The 20,372-nt window shown below is 39.6% G+C and overlaps 2 protein-coding genes across 2 annotated transcripts; both read left to right on the top strand.

The window, feature by feature from the left end:
- Window positions 1-437: 437 nt before the first annotated feature.
- Window positions 438-5,400, top strand: ostm1 (osteoclastogenesis associated transmembrane protein 1). Its single transcript, XM_070926042.1, has 6 exons — window positions 438-870; window positions 1,184-1,298; window positions 2,140-2,237; window positions 2,340-2,450; window positions 3,424-3,589; window positions 5,068-5,400. The coding sequence occupies exons 1-6, from the start codon at window positions 469-471 to the stop codon at window positions 5,121-5,123; spliced, it is 948 nt and encodes a 315-aa protein (XP_070782143.1). The 5' UTR covers window positions 438-468; the 3' UTR covers window positions 5,124-5,400.
- A 7,199-nt stretch (window positions 5,401-12,599) lies between these two features.
- drc1 (dynein regulatory complex subunit 1 homolog (Chlamydomonas)) lies at window positions 12,600-19,891 on the top strand. The gene is made up of 15 exons (XM_070926336.1): window positions 12,600-12,676; window positions 12,918-13,020; window positions 13,729-13,856; window positions 14,025-14,190; window positions 14,320-14,457; window positions 15,025-15,111; window positions 15,191-15,313; window positions 16,258-16,373; window positions 16,469-16,603; window positions 16,710-17,091; window positions 18,369-18,458; window positions 18,545-18,628; window positions 18,783-18,904; window positions 19,540-19,692; window positions 19,777-19,891. Exons 1-15 carry the CDS (start codon window positions 12,600-12,602, stop codon window positions 19,889-19,891), a joined length of 2,019 nt encoding a protein of 672 aa, XP_070782437.1.
- Window positions 19,892-20,372: the final 481 nt, after the last annotated feature.

Below are 20,372 nucleotides of genomic sequence, written 5' to 3'. Positions count from 1 at the left end.
AGTGTAAATAGCATCAACTCTGGCTTGTCTTATGAAATACACTTGTGTTACAGATAGATAGATAGATAGATAGATAGATAGATAGACCATTCATGATTATTATTATTATTATTATTATTATACCACTACAAAGAACAAGATACACTGTTATTGACGAGGGTAAAAGTGGCAAAAGTACTATAAATAGAAGGTTTTGTGAGGAAAAAGTGAAATCATGAAACAAGTCAATGGATGTAAACCAATAAAGAGTAAGATGTTACTTTGTATGCTTCAAATATACCTTCAAATATTACATTGTATGTTGTTTAATATGCCTAATGAGAACTTACAGTAGTACTGTTCTGATACCGCGACGTGCTCTCGCGAGATTACAGGCGGTCACATGATCACGTGGGGAGAAAACCAGGAACTCATACGTTGTTTAGAGTGAGAGAAGAGGAGCAGATGCAATAATCCCCGGTTTCCACCATGTCTCTTTACAAAAACAGTTCGTTTTTGTTTTTGTTAGTATTAAATGTTTACGCTCTTGTCTCTAATGACGGAGTGAACCTCACAGTTTCAGATTCAGCGGACAAACTCAAACAAATCTCGTCCTCGAGCCCTGCTGCTGCTGCTGCTTCTGTTGTGGGTGACTCGCCTGTGTTCGAGCCCGGTGTGGAGTCCGTCTTCTCCCTCAATCTGCTGTCTTCCTTCCCTGAAGACCTGGAGATCAGTGACTACTGCAGCGATCTGCTTCACATATTTGGACAGCGGTATGTCGCCTATGTGAACTGCTTGGTGCCCGCTGCCCGACCGGTTAAAGTTTGCCAGAACTGCTTCTCCAGTTATGGCAGTCTCGTGGACATCTATGTGAACATATCATCAGACAAGGTACGCGCCAGTTACAACAACAAAGTCATTTTCTTCTTCGTCCGGTTGAGTTTGCAATGAACTGTCTCCTGTCCGCTTACTTAAAGGGGACAGGCCTCGTTTATGTGCAGTTGTCTCACGAGTCACGAGTCTTGTGATGTGACTGACTGGTGGTGACACATTTGAGGAAACAGGAATTCATCTGCTTTACTTGCTATAAATAGCAAGCTGAGGATTTTTTTTTTTTGCCGATCTGTTGAATTCAAACACAGGTAACTCCTGTATAGACAGAAGGTAATTGAGTGCTTGATAAAGTGTTCCTGTGTGTCCCCAGATGGGTCCTGGTAATGTGAGCTGCAAGGACAGCCTTCTGCGCAGTGATCGTCTGATGCTGGTTTATCTGCTGTACAGCAATCTGGGGGACCTTTGGACCAAATCAGGCTGTGAGAGTAAGTCATCTGCAAGAATTTGACGCCCTCAGGGGTTTCTGAGCTAGACATATCTGAATTATTGGGAGTCTATCTGTGTAATTGGGAATTTGTGCTTTTGTCTGAGTCACAAATGGGTATGCATTTGACCGCAAAGTTCAGAGTGCAGGGTCAAGTAGAGGCAGCATTCAGTTTGGTTCTGGTGCTTTAATTAGAGTGGACAGTGGACACACTGGATGTTGCAGAGGTCAGTCATGTGACTCTTTTATTGGATAGACTCTTCAACCATCAGGATACCCAATTTGAATCATAGCAGCGTGTGACTTTATGAGAAAATTACATTAGATTTGGTATTTGGTTGTGTCATTATCGGTGAACTGATCATTAATTGAGTCTATAGGTTTTAAAATGTCAGAAAATAGTGCAAAATGTTTGTCAAATTTCTTAAAGTCCTTGGCGATGTCATCAAATAGTTTGTTTTATATGAGCGACACTCCAAAACGCAAAAGATATTTAGTTTACTGTCTCAAAAGACAAAAGAAATGCCACAAATCCTCACAGTTAAAAAGGTGTAACTATGGAATAATAGAATAATTTATTAGCCAAATAGTGCAGGTCAATTCACTAATAACTTCATCCACTAATTGTTTTACTTCTAGTTTGTTTGAGTATCCAGCTTTTTCGCTGATGTATTGATTGTTTGTATCATTAAACCCAAAATAACTGAAACCTGGTTCAAGTCTTGGATGAAATAGGGGAGATGAAACCATCACAAATTGCGATTGTGCATCTGCTTTCATTTGTCCACTGTCACTGAATAAATAGACCTAACTGATGCTTGTTTTTATTTCCCGTTGTGCAGACTGTATCACTAAAGGATTCCAGAGCCTGACCAATGACACGCTGTACTACATGGCCACCCTCAACCAAACTCTCACCTGTTTTGAGAAGTATCAACAAGTACGGCGTAAATTACGTGATGACGTCCATCTGTCTAGTATGAGTATATGCTCAGAAGCTAACTATGATGTCTGTTGTCCTTTTCTTTATTTTTCCTCACAGGGGAACCATTCAGAGCTTTGCAAAAGCTGTAAGAGCACGTATAAGGACTTGAATGAGCTGTACGGCAGCATGGAGAAGAATCAGACTATGTGTATTGACATAGAGGATGCGGTACGTATGTCAGGAGACAGAGATTTCCAGAACTCCTCTTTTAAGATGGGAAGAGAGGAAGCTGCACCCCCTAGAGGAATGTGTAAACACTAAAGAACAGTTAGAAGGGTTTTCAGCCACTTTCAGCCGCTGGCAAGATAATGTGTTCAGAAAATGTTTGTGTCACGCTCAAAAGTTGCACCAAGTTACATTAATCATTGAGCTTGAAGGTTCACTCTTGACCTTTAAAACGGCAACATTTACTTGTTGTTTCAGAGGCTTTCAACCACGTCATATGGCCTTCCTCAGTAGATGGATTTGCTCAGTGTACTATGTATAGTAACAGTTACACTAATAACTATAATATCTAGTGTAATGGTATATAAATATAGTGTAATAAACAAATAGTATTATATGCATAGCATATAGTATAATAATTATTAGTTTAGTGTTACACTGAATAACCTTTTTTTTGTCAAAACACATTAATAATATTTCATTATTAACTGAAGGAAAATGGAAATCTTGCAGCTCTTGATGACAGTCAGTGGTTTGTGTAGAGACAGGAAGTGTGATTTTTTTTTTTTCTTTTCTTTTTGCTGTCGTAAGTCGATGAGTTATTATGAAATTAGATGTTCTTTTTCATGGTTTACTTTGGTCTTACAATGTCTCAGTGGTTGCTGATTTCATCTTTAAGGGTGTGAATAAGAAAAACGCATTCATCAAATTGAGCACAGATCTTTTTAGAAAAATGGAGAAAATTGAATTACTCATTGAAAATGAATGAAAGCTGTTTGTTGTGGTTGCAGGATTATGCTCCTGAATCCTCTCCTCGTCCTGTGAATAAGAACTGCAAGATGTAGAACTCCTTCGCCAAATAACCCTGAATACAGTATTTGAGAACAGAAACCTAGGAGGGTTGAATTAATACTAAGACTGTCCTATAATTGTGGTCAGCTGAAGTTTATGTTGGGTTTTGGCACTTTCATTTCAGATGAATATGACCCGAAGACTGTGGAGTAAATATTTCAATTGTTCCTTCCCCCGCGAGGAGACGGTGCCTGTCATCGCTGTGTCCAGCTTCATGCTCTTTCTGCCCATCATCTTCTACTTGAGCAGCTTCCTTCACTCTGAACAAAAGAAACGCAAGCTCATACACCGTGAGTAACCAGCTTAATTCGCCCATTGTCACACAGAGAGATTTTTTGACGGGGTTTTGTGGTCGTGGTGGAAGGGGGGGGGTGCTTGACTGACTGTGATATTAGGGTTTTGCTGGGATGCAGGAAGGAAGGGTGGGTGTTCTAGGTTATTCTAAAGCATAGTGGGGTTGCCTCCTGCAAACCTCTGGATCATAGACAAGGTTTTTTTGTGTGTGTGTGTTGGTTGGTGATGGCTGCCTTGAGGAACCAGAGGGCATTTCCTAAAATTGAGGAGGATAGGAACTTTTTTTTATTATTGGTATTGGGTGGAGGGAGGTAGCTGTTGAGTATGTAACAAATGGCTTGTGATGGTCAAGAACACATTGGGCCTCATGCAAGAAGCGGTCATACAAACAGATTTGGTGTTAAGTAGCGTGTAAGAGTGATTTAAGAGAACACATTCTTGTAATTAGAATTAAAAAAATGTAAGTATGACTTAGATCAAACTAACAGTCAGACTCCAGATAGACGTCACTTGCCATGAATTCTGGGTCAATTAAAGACTTTTTTGAAACTAAAACACATGACTGACTGAGGAACTGTATCAAACCTCTCAGCTCTCTTCACTCTAACAGAAAGTGTTTGGCTTCTGGAAGAATTCAACAGTTATGAAGACATTTTACTGTGAAAATTCAGTGAAGTGTGTAACAATACAAAAAAGGGAGCTACTGCAGCTCCTTGATGTGGTTGAGGTCAGTACTTCTGTTAACTCGGCAGTCAGGCTCAGGAGCGTTTCCCCTCTCGTTGCTTGCTCCTCAATATTGTTATAAAACTTTTATTTATATAATTATGAGCCATATTTTGCTCTCTTTTTTTTTTTGGTCATTCGGTGTGACTGGTTGTTACCATAGAAACACAGGACTTAGAGTTAGCCTGCGGGTAAGGTGGCTAACCTTCTATGCTTAAAATAAGTCCGTCTTTATCTTTGTGAAACAGTCTAACTTGCATTAGACTAATCTAAGAGTAAAATTTAGACAGTGTAACATCACCTGCTGCTCAGGCTCATATCTTCTCGTATCTCCATGACTGTCACATCCACTCGACCGCCTCCCGCCATGGACCATTTTCTGCTTTAGAAAGATGTTTTTGTTGTATCATCTAACTTCATGTCACACCATTCTGTCTCTATTTCTGTCACATTACAGCTCTGTGGTGTGAAAGTCTTCCTTTACTCTTTGGTAACATTTACAAAAATGGCAGTTGTGCAGTTAAGAGTTTGACTTGAAACACTCGCCCGAACAAACCTGACAGAAAAAAAAAAGAGAGATTCAGGATAAGAAACAATGTTCTTGCATGAGGCGCATTGAAGATTATTAAGGCGCTTTTTAAAACCATTTAACAAACACCTTGTGCTTTAATTACGAGAATAACTCAAAATACGACAACAAAAGTAATTTAACTCCTCAAACATTAATAATGTAAATTCTGTGTCTTCACAGCCAAACGGGCAAAGTCTTACGCCAGTCTGATGAACATCCAGGACAAACTGAGCTGAAGAGGAGACAGGTGATGACTAACATGGAGGACGGCGTGCTTTTGTTAAAAATTACAACCTGGGAGGATTTGAAACCTCGCCGTCTCGTCCCTGAGGTTTGACTCCCCTCCATGAACGTAGAGGACTCAACAGCAGCGTCCCCTGTTTTTCTTTCAGGATACTGTGATACCATTCAGTATTCAGAGGACTTCAAGGATCTTGATGAATGAAAATGCGATGGGCACAAACTTTTGTTTTCATATCCTTAAAACCTTCTTCTCAAAATATAGTAAATGGCGTTGGCACACACAAAACAAAAACATGCAGAATTCATATTTTCATAGATTTATTAAAACATAAAAAATACATATTGTACACAGACTGTGTTTGAATCTGCTGTCTTACTGCCATAGTTTAAGATCAGCTTTATTTGGTGAAATTGTGTGACATTTTGGATCTCTATGAGGTGGGACCTGTGTTGGAATCAAAGTATATATAACTTTATAAACTACTAACAAGACAGTTGTTCATGTTGCTGCACGGAAGGCTCGTAATCCTCAGGCAGATCCTGGTCTCGCCATCCTTTCAACTCGTTAACAATCTTCAGGTTGTTCACTGTCACTAGAAAGAGTGAGTGCCTTGAATGCAGTGTGTGCGTGTGCGTGTACAAGTGAGCTAATGTGTGTATGTGCTCTATTTATGGGTGGAGAAATGGGTTTTCTGTCTCTAATGTATGTCCCGAAGAGAGCTGCAAAAAGAAAGCACTTGATGTCCATTAGTGGTGACATGTATCTGCTTTAAGAAGAGGGGCTGCACATCAGTGGGGTGAGGTTGGGGGGGGGTTGTAAATAAAGACATACAACACACATAATGTAAGAGCACTCCAAAGTACCACTCTGTGATGTTACCTGTTTTCCAGTCACTGTTTTTTGCGGTTGCATAAAGCTTTTAATGTGCTTTGTTGTCGTTTTCCACTGATGTTTAACTTAATTTGTTAAAGGTTTCTGACTGCTCGTGGCTGCAAAGGCTCCTTTTATGAGTTATGAGTGTTGAATTGATGAATTTTGCCTGTTAGAAATGCATGTGAAGTAATGTAAAATCTTAATTTTGAATGCATGAGCCCAAATAAAATATCAGAACCATAAGAAACAACCTGCAAATGCATGTGCTGTAATTTCACCACAACCAGTTTTGTGCTGGTGATCATTTAGTTGAATCTGAGAGTTGCTTAGTATATTTCAATTTTTGTCTTACTTTATATTTCCACTTCACTACATTTCATCTGGACATATTGCACTTTTTACATCATTACATTTATTTGACAACTGCTAGTTACATTTCAGATGAACATTTGCATCAGAAATCAATGATGAACTTGTAAAATGTTACAATTGTATCAATTAAACTACCCAAAGGTATGAGAACTATAGTTAAAATTAGACACATCAGTATCTGCTATAATGATTTAATTGTATATATTGTATAATAATACAACAATTAAAGGGGTCAATCTGCATAATGAGTACTTTTACTTTTGATTGACTTTAAGTGCATTTTGCTGATAATACCTCTCTGCTTTGAATGCAGAACTTTTAGATTGTTGTTTTGGTCCTATAGTGGTCTACTCCCTGGAGACAAGTGTCCTCTCTATAACAACCGGCAGCAACACTGACTGCACTTCCACGAAGTCTAATGAATCCATGTTGTATTGTGCCTAAATCTGTTTCTTCACACAGGAATGGCCCTTGTTCTCAGGTTACGTGGCCTTGTGTTTCTTGCAACGAGTTTTTTTTTTCCTCCTCCGTCATTAGCAGCTAATCTAAATGTGGGATAAAGATACTTGGCCGAATAATCGCAGCAACACATCCGTTAAACTCCTTTGGCTTTTTGGTCTTGTGGAGCGCAGCCACGCTGCTGGCCATCAGCAGGTCTAAGAGCATTATGGTTATGCCGAGTCATATGATCCGGTTGCGGCCAGCAGAGCCGCTAAAAACACGGGCTTTTCTGCCATCCGCGCTCCCGCACCGTGAAGTGTGTTGAGCGGCTCGTGTGCGGCGCGGCCCGCAGCTCAAGAATGACGGCTTTGATTCCCGTTAAGCCTCGTTACTTTTCTGAGGCACACCGGGTCCTTAAGCGGGGCTGAAAGTCACGACAAAAAACTCCCGGCAAAACGGAGCGGAGGCCGCCACGTGAAGGAGAGAACGGATGGAAAAGCTGCAGCCCCCCGTGATTCAGGGATTTATAGTTACTGATGTCAAAGTAGTTCCACCGCAATCTGACAAACACTCTATTACAAGAAAAAGTCCGTTCAGATGTGAAAGTATTGGCAGCAAAATGTACTTAAAGCCTCGTTATGGAGACTATTATGGAGAGCATTATTATACATGCATTCATTTATAAGCATATATTTAATCTTGTAGGTGGAGCTCATTTTACATGCAGACATCTTGTGTCTAATGAACAGTATATTTGCATATTCATAGATTTTTTTTAATGTGGGAGAAGGAGTAGATTTGAACAATTATTAACGAGGCAATTGGATGTTTTATTGGACACAAATTACTGTTCAAAGCAGAGTACTTTTATGTCTGGGGATCTTTAAGTACTTTATATTCTTCTGGGTAGTAGTATTTAGATAATTTACTGAAGTAAAAGTGGCAATACTTCACTTTAAAAATACTCCATTACAAGTAAAAGTCCTCCATTCAAAATGTTACTTAAGTAAAAGTATTGGCAACAAGATGTAGCCAAAGTATCAAAAGTAAAAATACTCATTATGTCGAATGGGCCATATCAGTGTTTTATTATCATATTATTGGCTGTTGATGTATTAACATGAGGAGTTTACTTTGATGTTGTAGCTGTTCGGTGGAGCTAATTTTAACTACTTTAAATACGTTTTGGTAGTTTAATTTACAACAATGATGTTATTATCATATTTTATTAACTGATGTTTTATATGTACTATTTTATTCTGAAAAGTAGCTTGTAACTGTAGCTTTGGAAAACAAATGTAGTGGAGTAGAAGTATGAAGTAGCAGGATACAAGTACAAGTACCTCAAAATTGTACTTAAGTACCTCAAAATTGTACTGCAGTACAGTACTTGAGTAAATGTACTTAGTTACTTTCCATCATTGCTGTTGGGTGGTTTAATTTTAACAATACATCATGATGTTTAAGCTGATTGTGTTTTATGTGTTAGATATCAATCTGCACAGTTACTTCTAACTATAGCTGTCAAATAAGTAGTGAAGTAATATGTAAAATGTAAAATGTACATCTGAAATGTAGTGGAGTAGAATCAGTAGTAGTACCTCCAAGCTGTAGCTCAGTACTGATACTTAGTTACTTCCCATCACTGTTCAGCTGCTGTCAGCTCCATATCTTAACCTTACGTCACGTTTTCCCACATGATGAAATTACTTTGGGTCAATATATCACTTGAACATGCGTTGATAAAGTTTTTACGGTCTAGGAATGGAGAGGCAGCTGTCACACACGTATATGCATCAATGCACTTACTCCAATAAAACAAATGAACACATTCAAATCATTGTATTGGTTCAAATGATCACATTTACATCTGCACATTTGGCCCCAACAGATGCTCCAGCTCAGCAGTTGGGGGCTGTAAAGTGCTTAGTGAGTAATTGTGAGTCATGCTGTGGATTTTGACGTATGATATTTAGCTGTTGGCAGAAAGACAGTATTTTAGTGATGTTTGAGAGTTAACTGGCTTCATTTCTTGATCTCCCTCATACTCCATCCTTGAGAGACAGATGAGGCTTTTGTTAAAGGTCTGTTTTGGAGTTTTTCTTGTCACTGTGTAAAAGAGAGAGAAGCAAGAACATTTTTCATTTTAACTGTTGTGTCAAGTGTCTACACGCTTGAATCACCACAAAGCTACATTTACCATTTTATATGGGCCTCGGTTTATGATACAATGCAATGACGGAGGCAGCTGATTTCATTTCATTGTCATTGAACTGACTGCAGTGCAGCAAAATCACAATCCACCAGTAATCATGGCTTAATGCCACACATAATTATTGTACACCTAATCCACTCACAAAGAGCTTTGATAAGGAAAAATGACTCTGAGAATAATTCTACTGTAAGTGTGACAGTTTATGTGGAAGAAATTAATATGATTTTGTAAACCGACTCATGCCCTGATCTCGGCTGGATTAATGTGGAGAAAATGTGCAGACGCTTGTGGTAAAAGTTTTGTAGAAAACAGTGACAATCTCAGTTATTGTAAGATGACTTTGACCACTAGAATGGACAGCTTTTACACACTTACAAAATAAATGTTAATCTCAGTTATTGCACATTAAGTTACATTCAAAATGGTCAGAAATGTGTCTTTAATTTAGATATTGTAGCATAGTAGTGCCTTGAATAGCTTCATTTTTATGCCACAGTCCTAAATGCAGTAATCCATTACCTTTAGTACATCAGCAGTGCTCAGAGACTTAACTGACCTACCTGTCATAACTGTAATTTTGTAGAAAATGCATGTTGAATTGTATCTAAAAGACAGGTGCTATAAAAAACGGCTTTATTCCAAAACTAGATTCAAGCAGTTTTAATAAATGAAACTTTTTATTAATTCATTGCTAGAAAGAAAGGTAGAGGTAACAAGTTATTCACCATCTGAAAACCTCTTCAGAATGAACACCTGTTTGATGAAATCACTGTGTGAGGGACTAAATAATCAATTATGTGACACATTTTTTACCAAAATGAAAAAAATATTTACACACTCATGGACAGAAAAAGTGGCCATAATGATATCTAGACCTTAAAATTGTGCAATCATTAATTTCTCTCTTGAGCACTCAGCTTTTGTGATGCGTGAACCGGTTAGTTGACTTCTTTAAAGCTGAGGAGGGAGTAAAGCAGGAGTGTCGGAGCATGAAGCTGAACGGAGGATTATTGATGTGTGAGTGGCTAAATGATGACACAAACCTTTTCCCTCAGACCTTGTCTGATGAGAAATGAAGACTTTAAGAGACTGGCAAGTGGCCTCCACTGCACAGACCTTGAAATCATTTTATTTCCAACAACAATTATCCAGGCAGCATATGAAAAGATTTTTTTTTTTCCCCCTGTAATAGCCTCTTTGTTCCTCTGCATATCTGCATCTGTGTTTGTCAGTGCCCCTCATTCTCTCTTATATTTAAAGGTTTAGAGGTAACAGGGTAACGTTGGAGAAAAAAATCTGTGTGCCTGTATGCAAGAGATGCTCCAGCAGATGGCAAAAACATACTTCTCTTTGTTACCTTGACACAAGGCCAGTACATTTCATATTTGATAGAAGAGTAGGGGGATGCTCTTCATGTTGTTTCTGAATCTGGCCTTCGGTTTTCGTTTATTAAATCTAATTCTTGTGAAATGACTGTTTTGTTCTTTGACAAGGTCACAGACTCCTCTAGACTAAATGCCTTTGAATTCTCTGCCGTCCTCTGCAATCATCCTCCACCCATCTGTAGTCTGTACAGTGCATCCCCATATTCTGAAGCAGCAAATGTCTCCTTCGTTCTGGCAATATTAAGAAGCTGTTAGTCAGGATTTAAGTTGTTATGCAACCCCCACCACCACCACCAACACTCTAAGCTGTCAGTTAGTTAACTGGCTGAAGGTCAGGCTTAGATTATGCACCTCTCAACCCCTGAGCAATGAATATGATGCTTTGTTGAACAAGGAGTAAACATATGCCCCTGGGGGTAGGAATTAGCAGACACACACACACATGCACCCTCTCTCACAGAGCATATGCAGAGTGAATGGGGCTTATTATACACCTGCGAGTGGGGTCAAAGTCTGTCAATCCCTAGCTTATGGTATTATGATAGATTATAGAATCACTCTCTAATGGCAGTCATTCAGTTTGTAATCTCAGCAGCTTGATGCAAAAGCACTCAGCGTTCTAGCTAAGGGTCTGTTGAAAATAAGGCCTTCTCCTCATTCATCCCTTACTTCACCCCTTTCACAAAGGTCTTATGACAAGTCAGCTGTTGGTGACATCACAGATGCTGGATCATATGTCAGAAACCTTTGCTGGCTGACTTACATCCATTGTGGCTCAGCAGCAACTGAGGACACTTGAGGCCAAAAGAGCGGCGAGCTGCCCCCGGGGGGCGAGGACGAGGTGCCCCCGGGGGGTGAGGGCGAGCATGAGAGCTGCCAACAGGCAGGACATGTGGGGGGCACTCCTTAGGGCAGGGACGTCTGACCCATGTGTGGGTTTGTTTGTGTGGACAACCAGAGATTGCCCATCTTGCCATCAGCTTGAGAAGACATTTATCATTTTGTGTGGAGTGTGTGTGTGTGAGTGTGTGTGTGTGCTTGAACTGGATTTTGTGCATGTGAGTCACTGGATTACTGTTTTTGAGTAGTACACAGAGAGAACTATGGCTGCTAAATCCACATGTGCTTTAAACAAGCTTCCTGTCAAAAACGAAACATTTCAAGGATATTAGTTTGGGGAACCTGAGTAGGATTTTGATCACAAGACAGTAGCGCCACCTAAAGCCAGCTTCTGAATATAACAGTAAAGGTACATAAACATGTCATTTTGTTTTGCCTGATTTTTTTGTGAGCATTAAAAGGCCTTACATGTAGCAATATTTACTCTTCAATGATACATTTTTATTGCATGCAAATTAATACTATTTATAACCAATTCTAGTCAATGCACATCTATTGCGTACCTGTTTGTTTGGACTTTTGACTGCTGTTTCTGTTTATCCATGTTTGTCTGTGTTTGGGATAAGTTATCATGATTTTTTTTTTGCATTGTTTTGACAGTTACTTTTATTTTGGTATTTAGCTCATGTTATCTCATGTTGATTTAAAAACCTCACGTAAAAAAGCCTAACAGACCTTATTTGTGGCTGCCAATTGCTGTTAAGTGGCATTCAACCTAATATGAAACACTTTAGTAGTACAGTTTTATAACTGTGATAAAGTTACTTCAAGTTATTTTCCATTTGATGTTAACATAATTTTGTCCATCCACCTGATCAACTGTATTTATAGTTCAGGTTGTCTTCTAATATCTCTCCTGTAAAAAGGAGGTGTCGATTTTATTTTTTGCCTTAAATGCCTTAATGGCCATCATAGAGCCTTGCCAATATGTGTCAAGCGTGGAATGCAAAGCAGCAGAAAAAAGGTATTTTTGGAGAAAGAAGATTGGTGCTGTACAGACAGTCTCAAACAAGTGTAGAACTTCTAATAACAACTCAGAAGTTTGAAATCAGGATGCTGCCACTAGATGGCAACAACAATCCGTGTATGACATGGCAATGATCCCAGACCAGCACTTTTTACTGTCATGACCCTGAAGTGTCGAGCTTACGAGGGGCACCTGAAGGCAGCGCTCTGGTGGCTCTGTCGCCATAGCAACTTACCAAACAGTTTACCAACGGCGGAAGAGACCTGCTACCTTTTGCTACCTTCATCGCTACTTTTCACACAACATACATTTAATATGGCAGATGTTGATAAGGATCCAGAAGAGGCGTCTGAACCCTCTGTGTTGTCCCAAAATCAGGAAGCTAAGAACGGGTAACTACGTCAACTCTGCTTGCCAGCTTAACGTTACTCTAACGTTAGCTAACGTTAAATACTGTTAACACTTTGCTTAGGATCCTTAACGACGAGTAAAAGTAGCTGACGTTAAACATTAAAACATATTTTTCATGCTGCATGGACTGCAAGAACTTTGTATTTGGGGTTAATAAAATCCAACCAGTGCGTTTTTCATCTGTTTATTGTGCTTATTTTTAAACGTACTGCGCACGTTTAGGCTCTCCACTCAGGAGGTCGAGGAAGACCCCAGTGTGGAGCTCAAGGAGGAGCCCTGGGAGCGGCAGCCTCAAGAGGAGGAGGAGGAGGAGGAAAGTGACAAGGTTTGTTTAGTTTCCAAATCCTTCCTGTGTCCATTCCGCTTTCAATCTAATTGCATTAATCAAAAGTCACATTTTCAATTGTTTCCCAGGGATGGACAGTAATCTGAAATGATTCATCTCAAGTTTTCATTTTAGTTTTACATTATTTAAATTCATTTATTTATTTTACATTACAAGGAGGACAATGTCATATTTCCACTGTGGTCTTTATACAGGAGTTCAGGTGGCAAGGCAACATCATACTACCAACAAAGCAACACAATAAATAACTATGTCATCATTAAACTCACTATAAATCAGATATCCAAAACATAAATTGCAAACAGTTACGTGCGCGTTACACATCCATGTTCCCCATAAGTCATTATTTACCTTTTAAAATTGTGTGGTTACTTATCATTTTAATGTGCAAAGTACCTTGGGTTCAAACCCAACAAAACTATGCTGTTCTGAGAGCTCTGTAGTTTCTTTAATAATATCATGAAATAAACATAGGATTGTTTATGACATAAACGTATGACATTCCGTGACCACCAAAAAATGGGCAGTAGTTAATGTGTTGTATCAATCAAAAATAGCTACTGCTTATATTATTGTTATTACAGTAAGCTGCTATTTTACTTGAGCGCAATTTCCTGACTTGCACTCAAATGTGGATAAAATGTAACTTAACTCAACATGAATAGAAACTGTCCGCTTTTATGCTAGCTGATCACTCTTCAGAGGATCGTCAGCCTCCAGAGAGATTTGCCTACATCAGTGACCAACATCCTGACTGCAGCTGACGCCAGAGAGTTGATACGAAGGAGAGAGTCGGAGGAAGCTTGCAGACTTACGTAATTTAAAAAAATTCATGATTATCTCTTTTACCACTACCTTACCTTTGTTCTAAACAACACCCCTAACACATAGATTATATACTTAAAGAACCTAGGGGGAAATTCTACTTACTTTTTTTCCTTCTTCCGTCCTGTTTGCCCCCATGTTTGTCCTTCTTGGTCCAGATTGGAGCAGCTGGAGACTGATGAAAAATCCCTCTATGAAAAATTTGAGGAGGTCGCTGCAAGGTGGGCGACATCTCAGGAGTTGCAGGAGGAACTAAAAAGCCAGAGGCAATTATGTGCTGCTATCATAAAAGACAAGAGAAAACGCATTAATGACCTGCAACAGGTAAATCTATCTATCTATCTATCTATCTATCTATCTATCTATCTATCTAAAAATGTGCACTTTGGTGTTTGCAATTGTCTTCCAAGGGCCTTGTCCACTCATTTGATAACCCGTATTTTGTCTGAACAGGAGCTGAAGGTTAGAGATGATCGCATTGTTAAGGACTTGAGGCAGCAAGCAGAGGAGCTGGACCTAATCAAGCAGAGGATGGAGGACCCGATCAAAACCCTGATAGAGGCCTACAGGGAGGAGCTGGCCCAGATTGAGGTACAGCAAGACCAGATCTGGGTCAAGATGCAGCTTGAAATAATATGTAGAGTCTATCTGAATCTTCAAGGGGAATCAACAGGGAATTAATTAATTGTCTTGGTTGAATTCACATGATTGTCTTAACCTTCTGGCTAGCAGCGTGGCTCTGTGGATGGCAAACGTCTGTTAGTTGGTCAGTCCGTCACTTTGTTCAAAACTGAAATATCTCAAAAACTATTGGATGGATTGGCATAAAATGTATGTACAGACATTCATGGACCCCAGAGGATGGGGGTAATGACTTTGGTGAGCCCCTGACATTTCATCTAGCGCCACCAACAGGTCAAATTTGTTGTTTCTTGTTTTAATTTGTCCAACACTTTGTGTGACCAAATGATGACCAAAAATCAGCCTCATCTGTACTTTGTGTTTAGTGCTAATTAGCAAATGTTAGCATGCTGAATTCAGGATTTAGCTCGAAACACAGCTGTTCATAAGCGCAGCCTCACAGAGCCACTAGCGTGCATGTAGACTTTTAGTGTTGTTTATGCCATTGTTGTCATTCTTACTAATGGTTGTTGGTAGAGAATTTATCTGCAGCAATGTGAAGTCTTACTTACCAAAGACAAGACCGAATGGGCACAACGCATGAAGAAACTTTGCGACAAACAGGTCAGGATAACTGAAATTCATATCACTTATATCTTACATATATCAACTCTGTATCTAATGATATCTAATCTGTTTCTAGCTGGAGAGGCTGATGCAGTGGAAGAAGAAAATGGAGGAGAGTGAAGCGGCAATGTGCAATCTGATGTTGGAGACTACAGAGAAGCACAGCGTCACCCAGATGGAAGAGAATGCAAAATTTCAGGTTTGCACAAATATCAAGATGCACCTCAATAGCTTATCCGTTGAATTAAGCTTTTGTGCAATATGATAAAAAAGTGCCCCTGATAAACCAAGGATTTCCTTGGATGTTAATTTAAATTGGAATATTAGAGAAAAGCCCCAGAAACCCATAATATAGTAGGTAGCAGTAGTGGAAGAAGTACTCCGATCTTTTAAGTAAAAGTAGCAACACTACAGTGTAACAATACTCTGTTACAAGTAAAAGTCCTGCATTGAAAATTTTATTTACATGACAGTACAAAAGTATTAGCATCGAACTATACTTACAGTACCCAAAGTAAAAGTACTCATTATGAAGAATGGCCCATTTCAGAATAATGTAAATTATATTATTTGATTATCATTATTGATTAATGTTGCAGCTGGTAAAGGCAGAGATCATTTTAATTACTTAATATACTGCTTGGTAGCTTGTGAATTCCCCCCTGCGGATCAATAAAGTCTCATCTTAATCTATGATAATACATCATAATTTATTTGTAGACTATAGTTTGTATTACCGGTAAGTACAGTACTAGAGTTACTGTAATTTAATCTATTTGAGTTCATTCAATTTAAATCAATTGATTTCTTTAAATGAAATTCATTGGATTTAATTAGATTAAATGTATTTGATTTAATTTAATTGATTTATTTCAATTCAGTGTATATTTTGTATTATCTGTATTTGCAAAGTAACAAGTAACTAAAGTTATCAAATAAATGCAGTGGAGTAAAAAGTACCCTGTTTGCCTCTGAGCTGGAGAGGAGCACAAGTAGCAGAAAATAGAAGTACTCAAAATTCAAACACAAAATTGTATTTAAGTACATAACTTGAGTAAATGTACTTAGTTACTTTCCACCACTGGTAGATAGTGGTGGTAATTATCAGTGTTGAGGCCCTGAATCCCACTCTTGCCTCTGCAGGTTCTGGAGAGAGAGCTTCAACAGAGAAAGGATGAGAAGTGTAAGAAAACAAAGCAGATCGCTGAGATAGAAAGACGTAAAGCCAGCCTGAGCTGTATGAAAAAAAGGACTGTCAGGTAGTACAGATTTCTCTCTCACACACACACAAACACACACTATAATGGTTATTTTTAATTCACTCCATATTTCTCGGGATGGCGTTTTGTTTCAGTCTACAGACAGAGATTAGTGACCTGAAGACTGAGTGTACCAATCAGGAGAAACAGTTTAAAAAGAGGAGCCAGCATTTGTCTGAGGACTACAAACGCAGCATCCAGCAATATGAACGCATGCAGAAGAAAATCAAGTGAGTCATAATTATCACTTTAGAGTAACACTGACATATTGTACGATTCCTTACCTCTCTTTTCTTCTCTTTTCTTTACTCCTCCACCCCTCTTCATTACATGCAGGCACTTTGCAGTCGCTGATTCCAGGAGATTTGAGGAGATGTGGCTAATGATGGAAGAGGAGTTGAAGCAACTAGTGGAGAGGGCTTTGTTCATTGACTCGGAGATCTGTAGGCACCTTGGTGTACCCTGGAAGCGACCTTCTATGGCCTTCATGGAGCGCTCTGGTCCCATCCAGCCTCAGAAACAGGCAGAGCAGGCTTTACAGTGTAGTGAGAGGGTGACGGACGCCTCAGTGGGGCCTAGGCTGGAGACTGACACTGAGAGCACGGACATGGAAATGAACAAGGAAGAGACAGCGGTGCAGAGTAAGAGCGGTGTAGAGGTGGAAGAGGGGAAGTTGGAGACACTGAAGAAAGTGATGGAGCTGCTGTGTGATGAGGCGGTGAGAAACAAGTTCAAGATTCATGTTTATTACAGTACGAGGACAAGAATTTGACACAATTTCTTTTGACAATCACAAAAATTATTTTTATTTGTATATTCATTCTCTTTCCTGAGAGCTGGATGAAAATATCAACACTAATCTCATGTCATGAATAATCTGACATCACTGCTGGTCACAGTGATGACACCAGGAAGTCACTGCTCCTGGCCAAGAAAAAGTCTTGCACATAACCCCCATAACAACCTGTTGTTTTACACTTCGATTGGTGTACCGATTAAAGAAACGACATGTAAACACTACAGTTATTATGTTTAGTCGTAGTTCTGTTACTATTAAAGCTGCTATTATTAATCTCAGCTAGTATTACGGCTGTAACTACTATTATCAGTCATATTTCCAGTATTATTATAACTATAGCTGCTATTTCTACTGCTAGTGCTGCCATACATCTCTGCCTGTCTGTCTGTCTGTCTGTCTGTCTGTCTGTCTATCTGTGTCTCTACGTCTATCTCTCTCTCTCTTTCTGTCTGTCTGTCTCTCCCCCCCCTCTCTCTCAAACCCAACCGGTCAAAGCAGATGACTGCCCACCTAGAGTCTGGTTCTGCTCGAGGTTTCTGCCTCTTAAAAGGAAGTTTTTCCTTGCCACTGTCGCCAAAGTGCTTGCTCATGGTGGGAACTGTTGGGTCTCTGTAATAACATCATAAAGAGTCGGTCTAGACCTGCTCTATTTTGTAAAGTGTCTTGAGATGACTTTGTTGTGATTTGGCGCTATATAAATAAAATTGAATTGAATTGAATAAAAAATTGAATTAAATGTTAGTTATCGAGCTTTAGAGATGCTGGTTGGTGGATTTTGTTACCTTTGGACAGAGCCAGGCTAGCCAGGAGAGTCAGGCTTAGCTAAGCTAAGCTAACTTTTTCAGCTTCAAATTTAGTATACAGACTTCTCATCTCACTCTCAACAAGAAAGCAAATAAGTATATTTCCTAAAAGTTTGAACGATTAAAGGATAGGTTTTTTAGCTTTTTCTAGCTGCTGTGAAGCTTGTAAATGAGCTGTAGGTTAATTGGCCGGCTGGAGTGGTTTGTGAAAGTGTTACATATATATGTGTGTGTGTGCAGTAAATGAGTTTAATCTGTGCAATGAAGCTTTTCTTTGTCAAAATGCAAATGTTATGGTGTGAAGTTATTGAGTGTTGGTCACACAGCGGCACTATGAAATTATGTGACAAGCATGATTTTTCAACCTAAAGTTCCCCCGTCCTCCTGTCTCAGGGCTTCCTGCTGGAGGATAAACTCCTGAACCTGCTGGTTCCCCTGGAGAAGGAAAAACAGACTGTTGTGAAGCTGGGCTCTCTCCTCTGTGTGAGTTCATGTAGTGTAATATTAGTGTGTTGTTGGACTGTGTGGAGCGAATGCTGAACAACCACACATGTTGTCTTCTCTTCCAGACTTTTGGCATCGGAGAGGAGGACGTGCCCAAGTTGGCTAATTTCTTATTGAAGTACAAACATCAGCAGAGAGAGCTGACTGAGGTGAGGAGGGAAAGAGATGAGGAGTGCAGTGGATGTATGGACGCCTCATCAAAGACAGTTTCCATTTGGACATCAGCTTGTCTAAAATATCACCATTGACAATAAGATGACTGTAACTAGACAGTTACTATTTCAGTGTTTTGTGTGCCTGCAGGATGTTTGTGTTGAGTCGGGTGAATCCAGTGACTCTACGACTCATCTGACCTCTGAACTCATTGATCGCAACCTTGTTGTGCCTGCTCTAAGAAGTTTCCTCGATCAGCTCACGAGGTCCAGGTAAGACCACATTTACCGAAACAACCAACCCTTTAAAGGTTCCATATTATGTTCATTTCAACTCTATATTTTTATTGGAGTAGCTTTGCATGATTCACAGTTCAGAAAAAAGCCCTTATTTCTCTTACACTGGCCCTTCATGCAGCCCCTCAGTTCACCGTCTGTCTGAAACGAGCCGTTTTAGACAAACTGAACAACCTCCAAAAACTTGAGGAGTAGTCCTGAGCAGAGCGCTCCAATAACTCCGACAGACTGAGCGGGTGGATGAGCATCCCTGTACTTGGTGGGTGGTGCTGTGATTGGAGCAAATGACCTGCTGGAGGTGTGGCTGAGTGCAGTGACAACACAACCTGACGGAAGTCCTGACGGCTCGTTTAAAGGCACAGATTCTTAATACGGGCTGTGTGCCCTAGACCTGCTTTATAATCAAGCAAGACATGGAAATCTCACTTTCTACAATATGGGACCTTCAGACCACTTATTTAGTAGACCATTATGTACATACCTCCATGCCAACAAAGAGAGTAGTATAATTAGACTGTCTTGTGTGATTTGACCATGAAATCGTGTGATAAAATAGTTAAGGTAGTCTTTCTCTTTGAATATGTGATGATGATGTGTTCCGTCTTTCTAAGGGAGAGCTCAGCCCGTCAACATATCAACGTTCAGCATGTAAAAGCCCGGGATGCTTCAGAGGATAAAGCCTACTGGGAGAGTATGGGCAATATAATCTCTGATGACAGACTGAAACTCTGGGACGCAGCGGAGAAAAAACTAAAGCAGCACCAGTGAGTAACAACCACACAGAAAGCAAACATCCCTCTGTACTCTGTCAATTTAGTGTTTATTTCTTTCTTCTTCTGTGTTCCCAGTGCGGTCCTGACAGAGATCCGGGAGCTCGTCCCTGAGACTCAGAGTCTGAAGCAGCAGAACGCAGAGCTGAAGATGCTGCTGCAACAGACCCTCAACTCAAAAAAAGCTATTTGAAGATGTCAACTCAAGGTGTGCTGTACATCTTTCACTATTGTCTGACATTTTATAGACCAAAAGATTAGTCAGTTAATCCAGAAAATAATCGGCAGATTAAACAATAATTAAAAGTTAGTTAGTGGCGGCTCTAGTGTATTCATATAATCATGTGAATCTATAAATCTGATAGGGCAGAAGTGAATGTACTTCTTCTCTAACATCATCCATCTGACATCTTTGATTCTCCGATAGGTCGACACAGAGCTGGAGAAACCAAAATCCATACACAACTTGGAATCAGCAGAACTGGGACAGCATGTGTTTGTGGAATCATCAGGGTATTTGTAAAATGATTTATTCATTGTAAAATAAAGCATCTATTAAATGTTGTGGTTTGGAGTTTTTATTTTTTACAGCCCCAGAAGAAAAAGCAAACAGTTAAGTGCAACATCAGTAAGACATAGAGTAGCTCCTGTGGGAGACAAAGTGTATACACAGT

The sequence above is a fragment of the Enoplosus armatus genome, chromosome 19 (genome assembly GCF_043641665.1).
Source record: "Enoplosus armatus isolate fEnoArm2 chromosome 19, fEnoArm2.hap1, whole genome shotgun sequence".
Taxonomy (NCBI): domain Eukaryota; kingdom Metazoa; phylum Chordata; class Actinopteri; order Centrarchiformes; family Enoplosidae; genus Enoplosus; species Enoplosus armatus.
This window is presented reverse-complemented; position numbering and strand designations above follow the sequence as displayed.

Coding starts and splice junctions, on each gene's coding strand:
- ostm1 (XM_070926042.1), top strand. CDS start 469: ATGTCTCTTTACAAAAACAGTTCGTTTTTGTTTTTGTTAGTATTAAAT. Junction 1,299..2,139: donor GACCAAATCAGGCTGTGAGA/GTAAGTCATCTG, acceptor CCCGTTGTGCAG/ACTGTATCACTAAAGGATTC. Junction 2,451..3,423: donor GTATTGACATAGAGGATGCG/GTACGTATGTCA, acceptor CTTTCATTTCAG/ATGAATATGACCCGAAGACT.
- drc1 (XM_070926336.1), top strand. CDS start 12,600: ATGGCAGATGTTGATAAGGATCCAGAAGAGGCGTCTGAACCCTCTGTG. Junction 14,191..14,319: donor GCATTAATGACCTGCAACAG/GTAAATCTATCT, acceptor TTGTCTGAACAG/GAGCTGAAGGTTAGAGATGA. Junction 19,693..19,776: donor AAAAAACTAAAGCAGCACCA/GTGAGTAACAAC, acceptor CTGTGTTCCCAG/TGCGGTCCTGACAGAGATCC.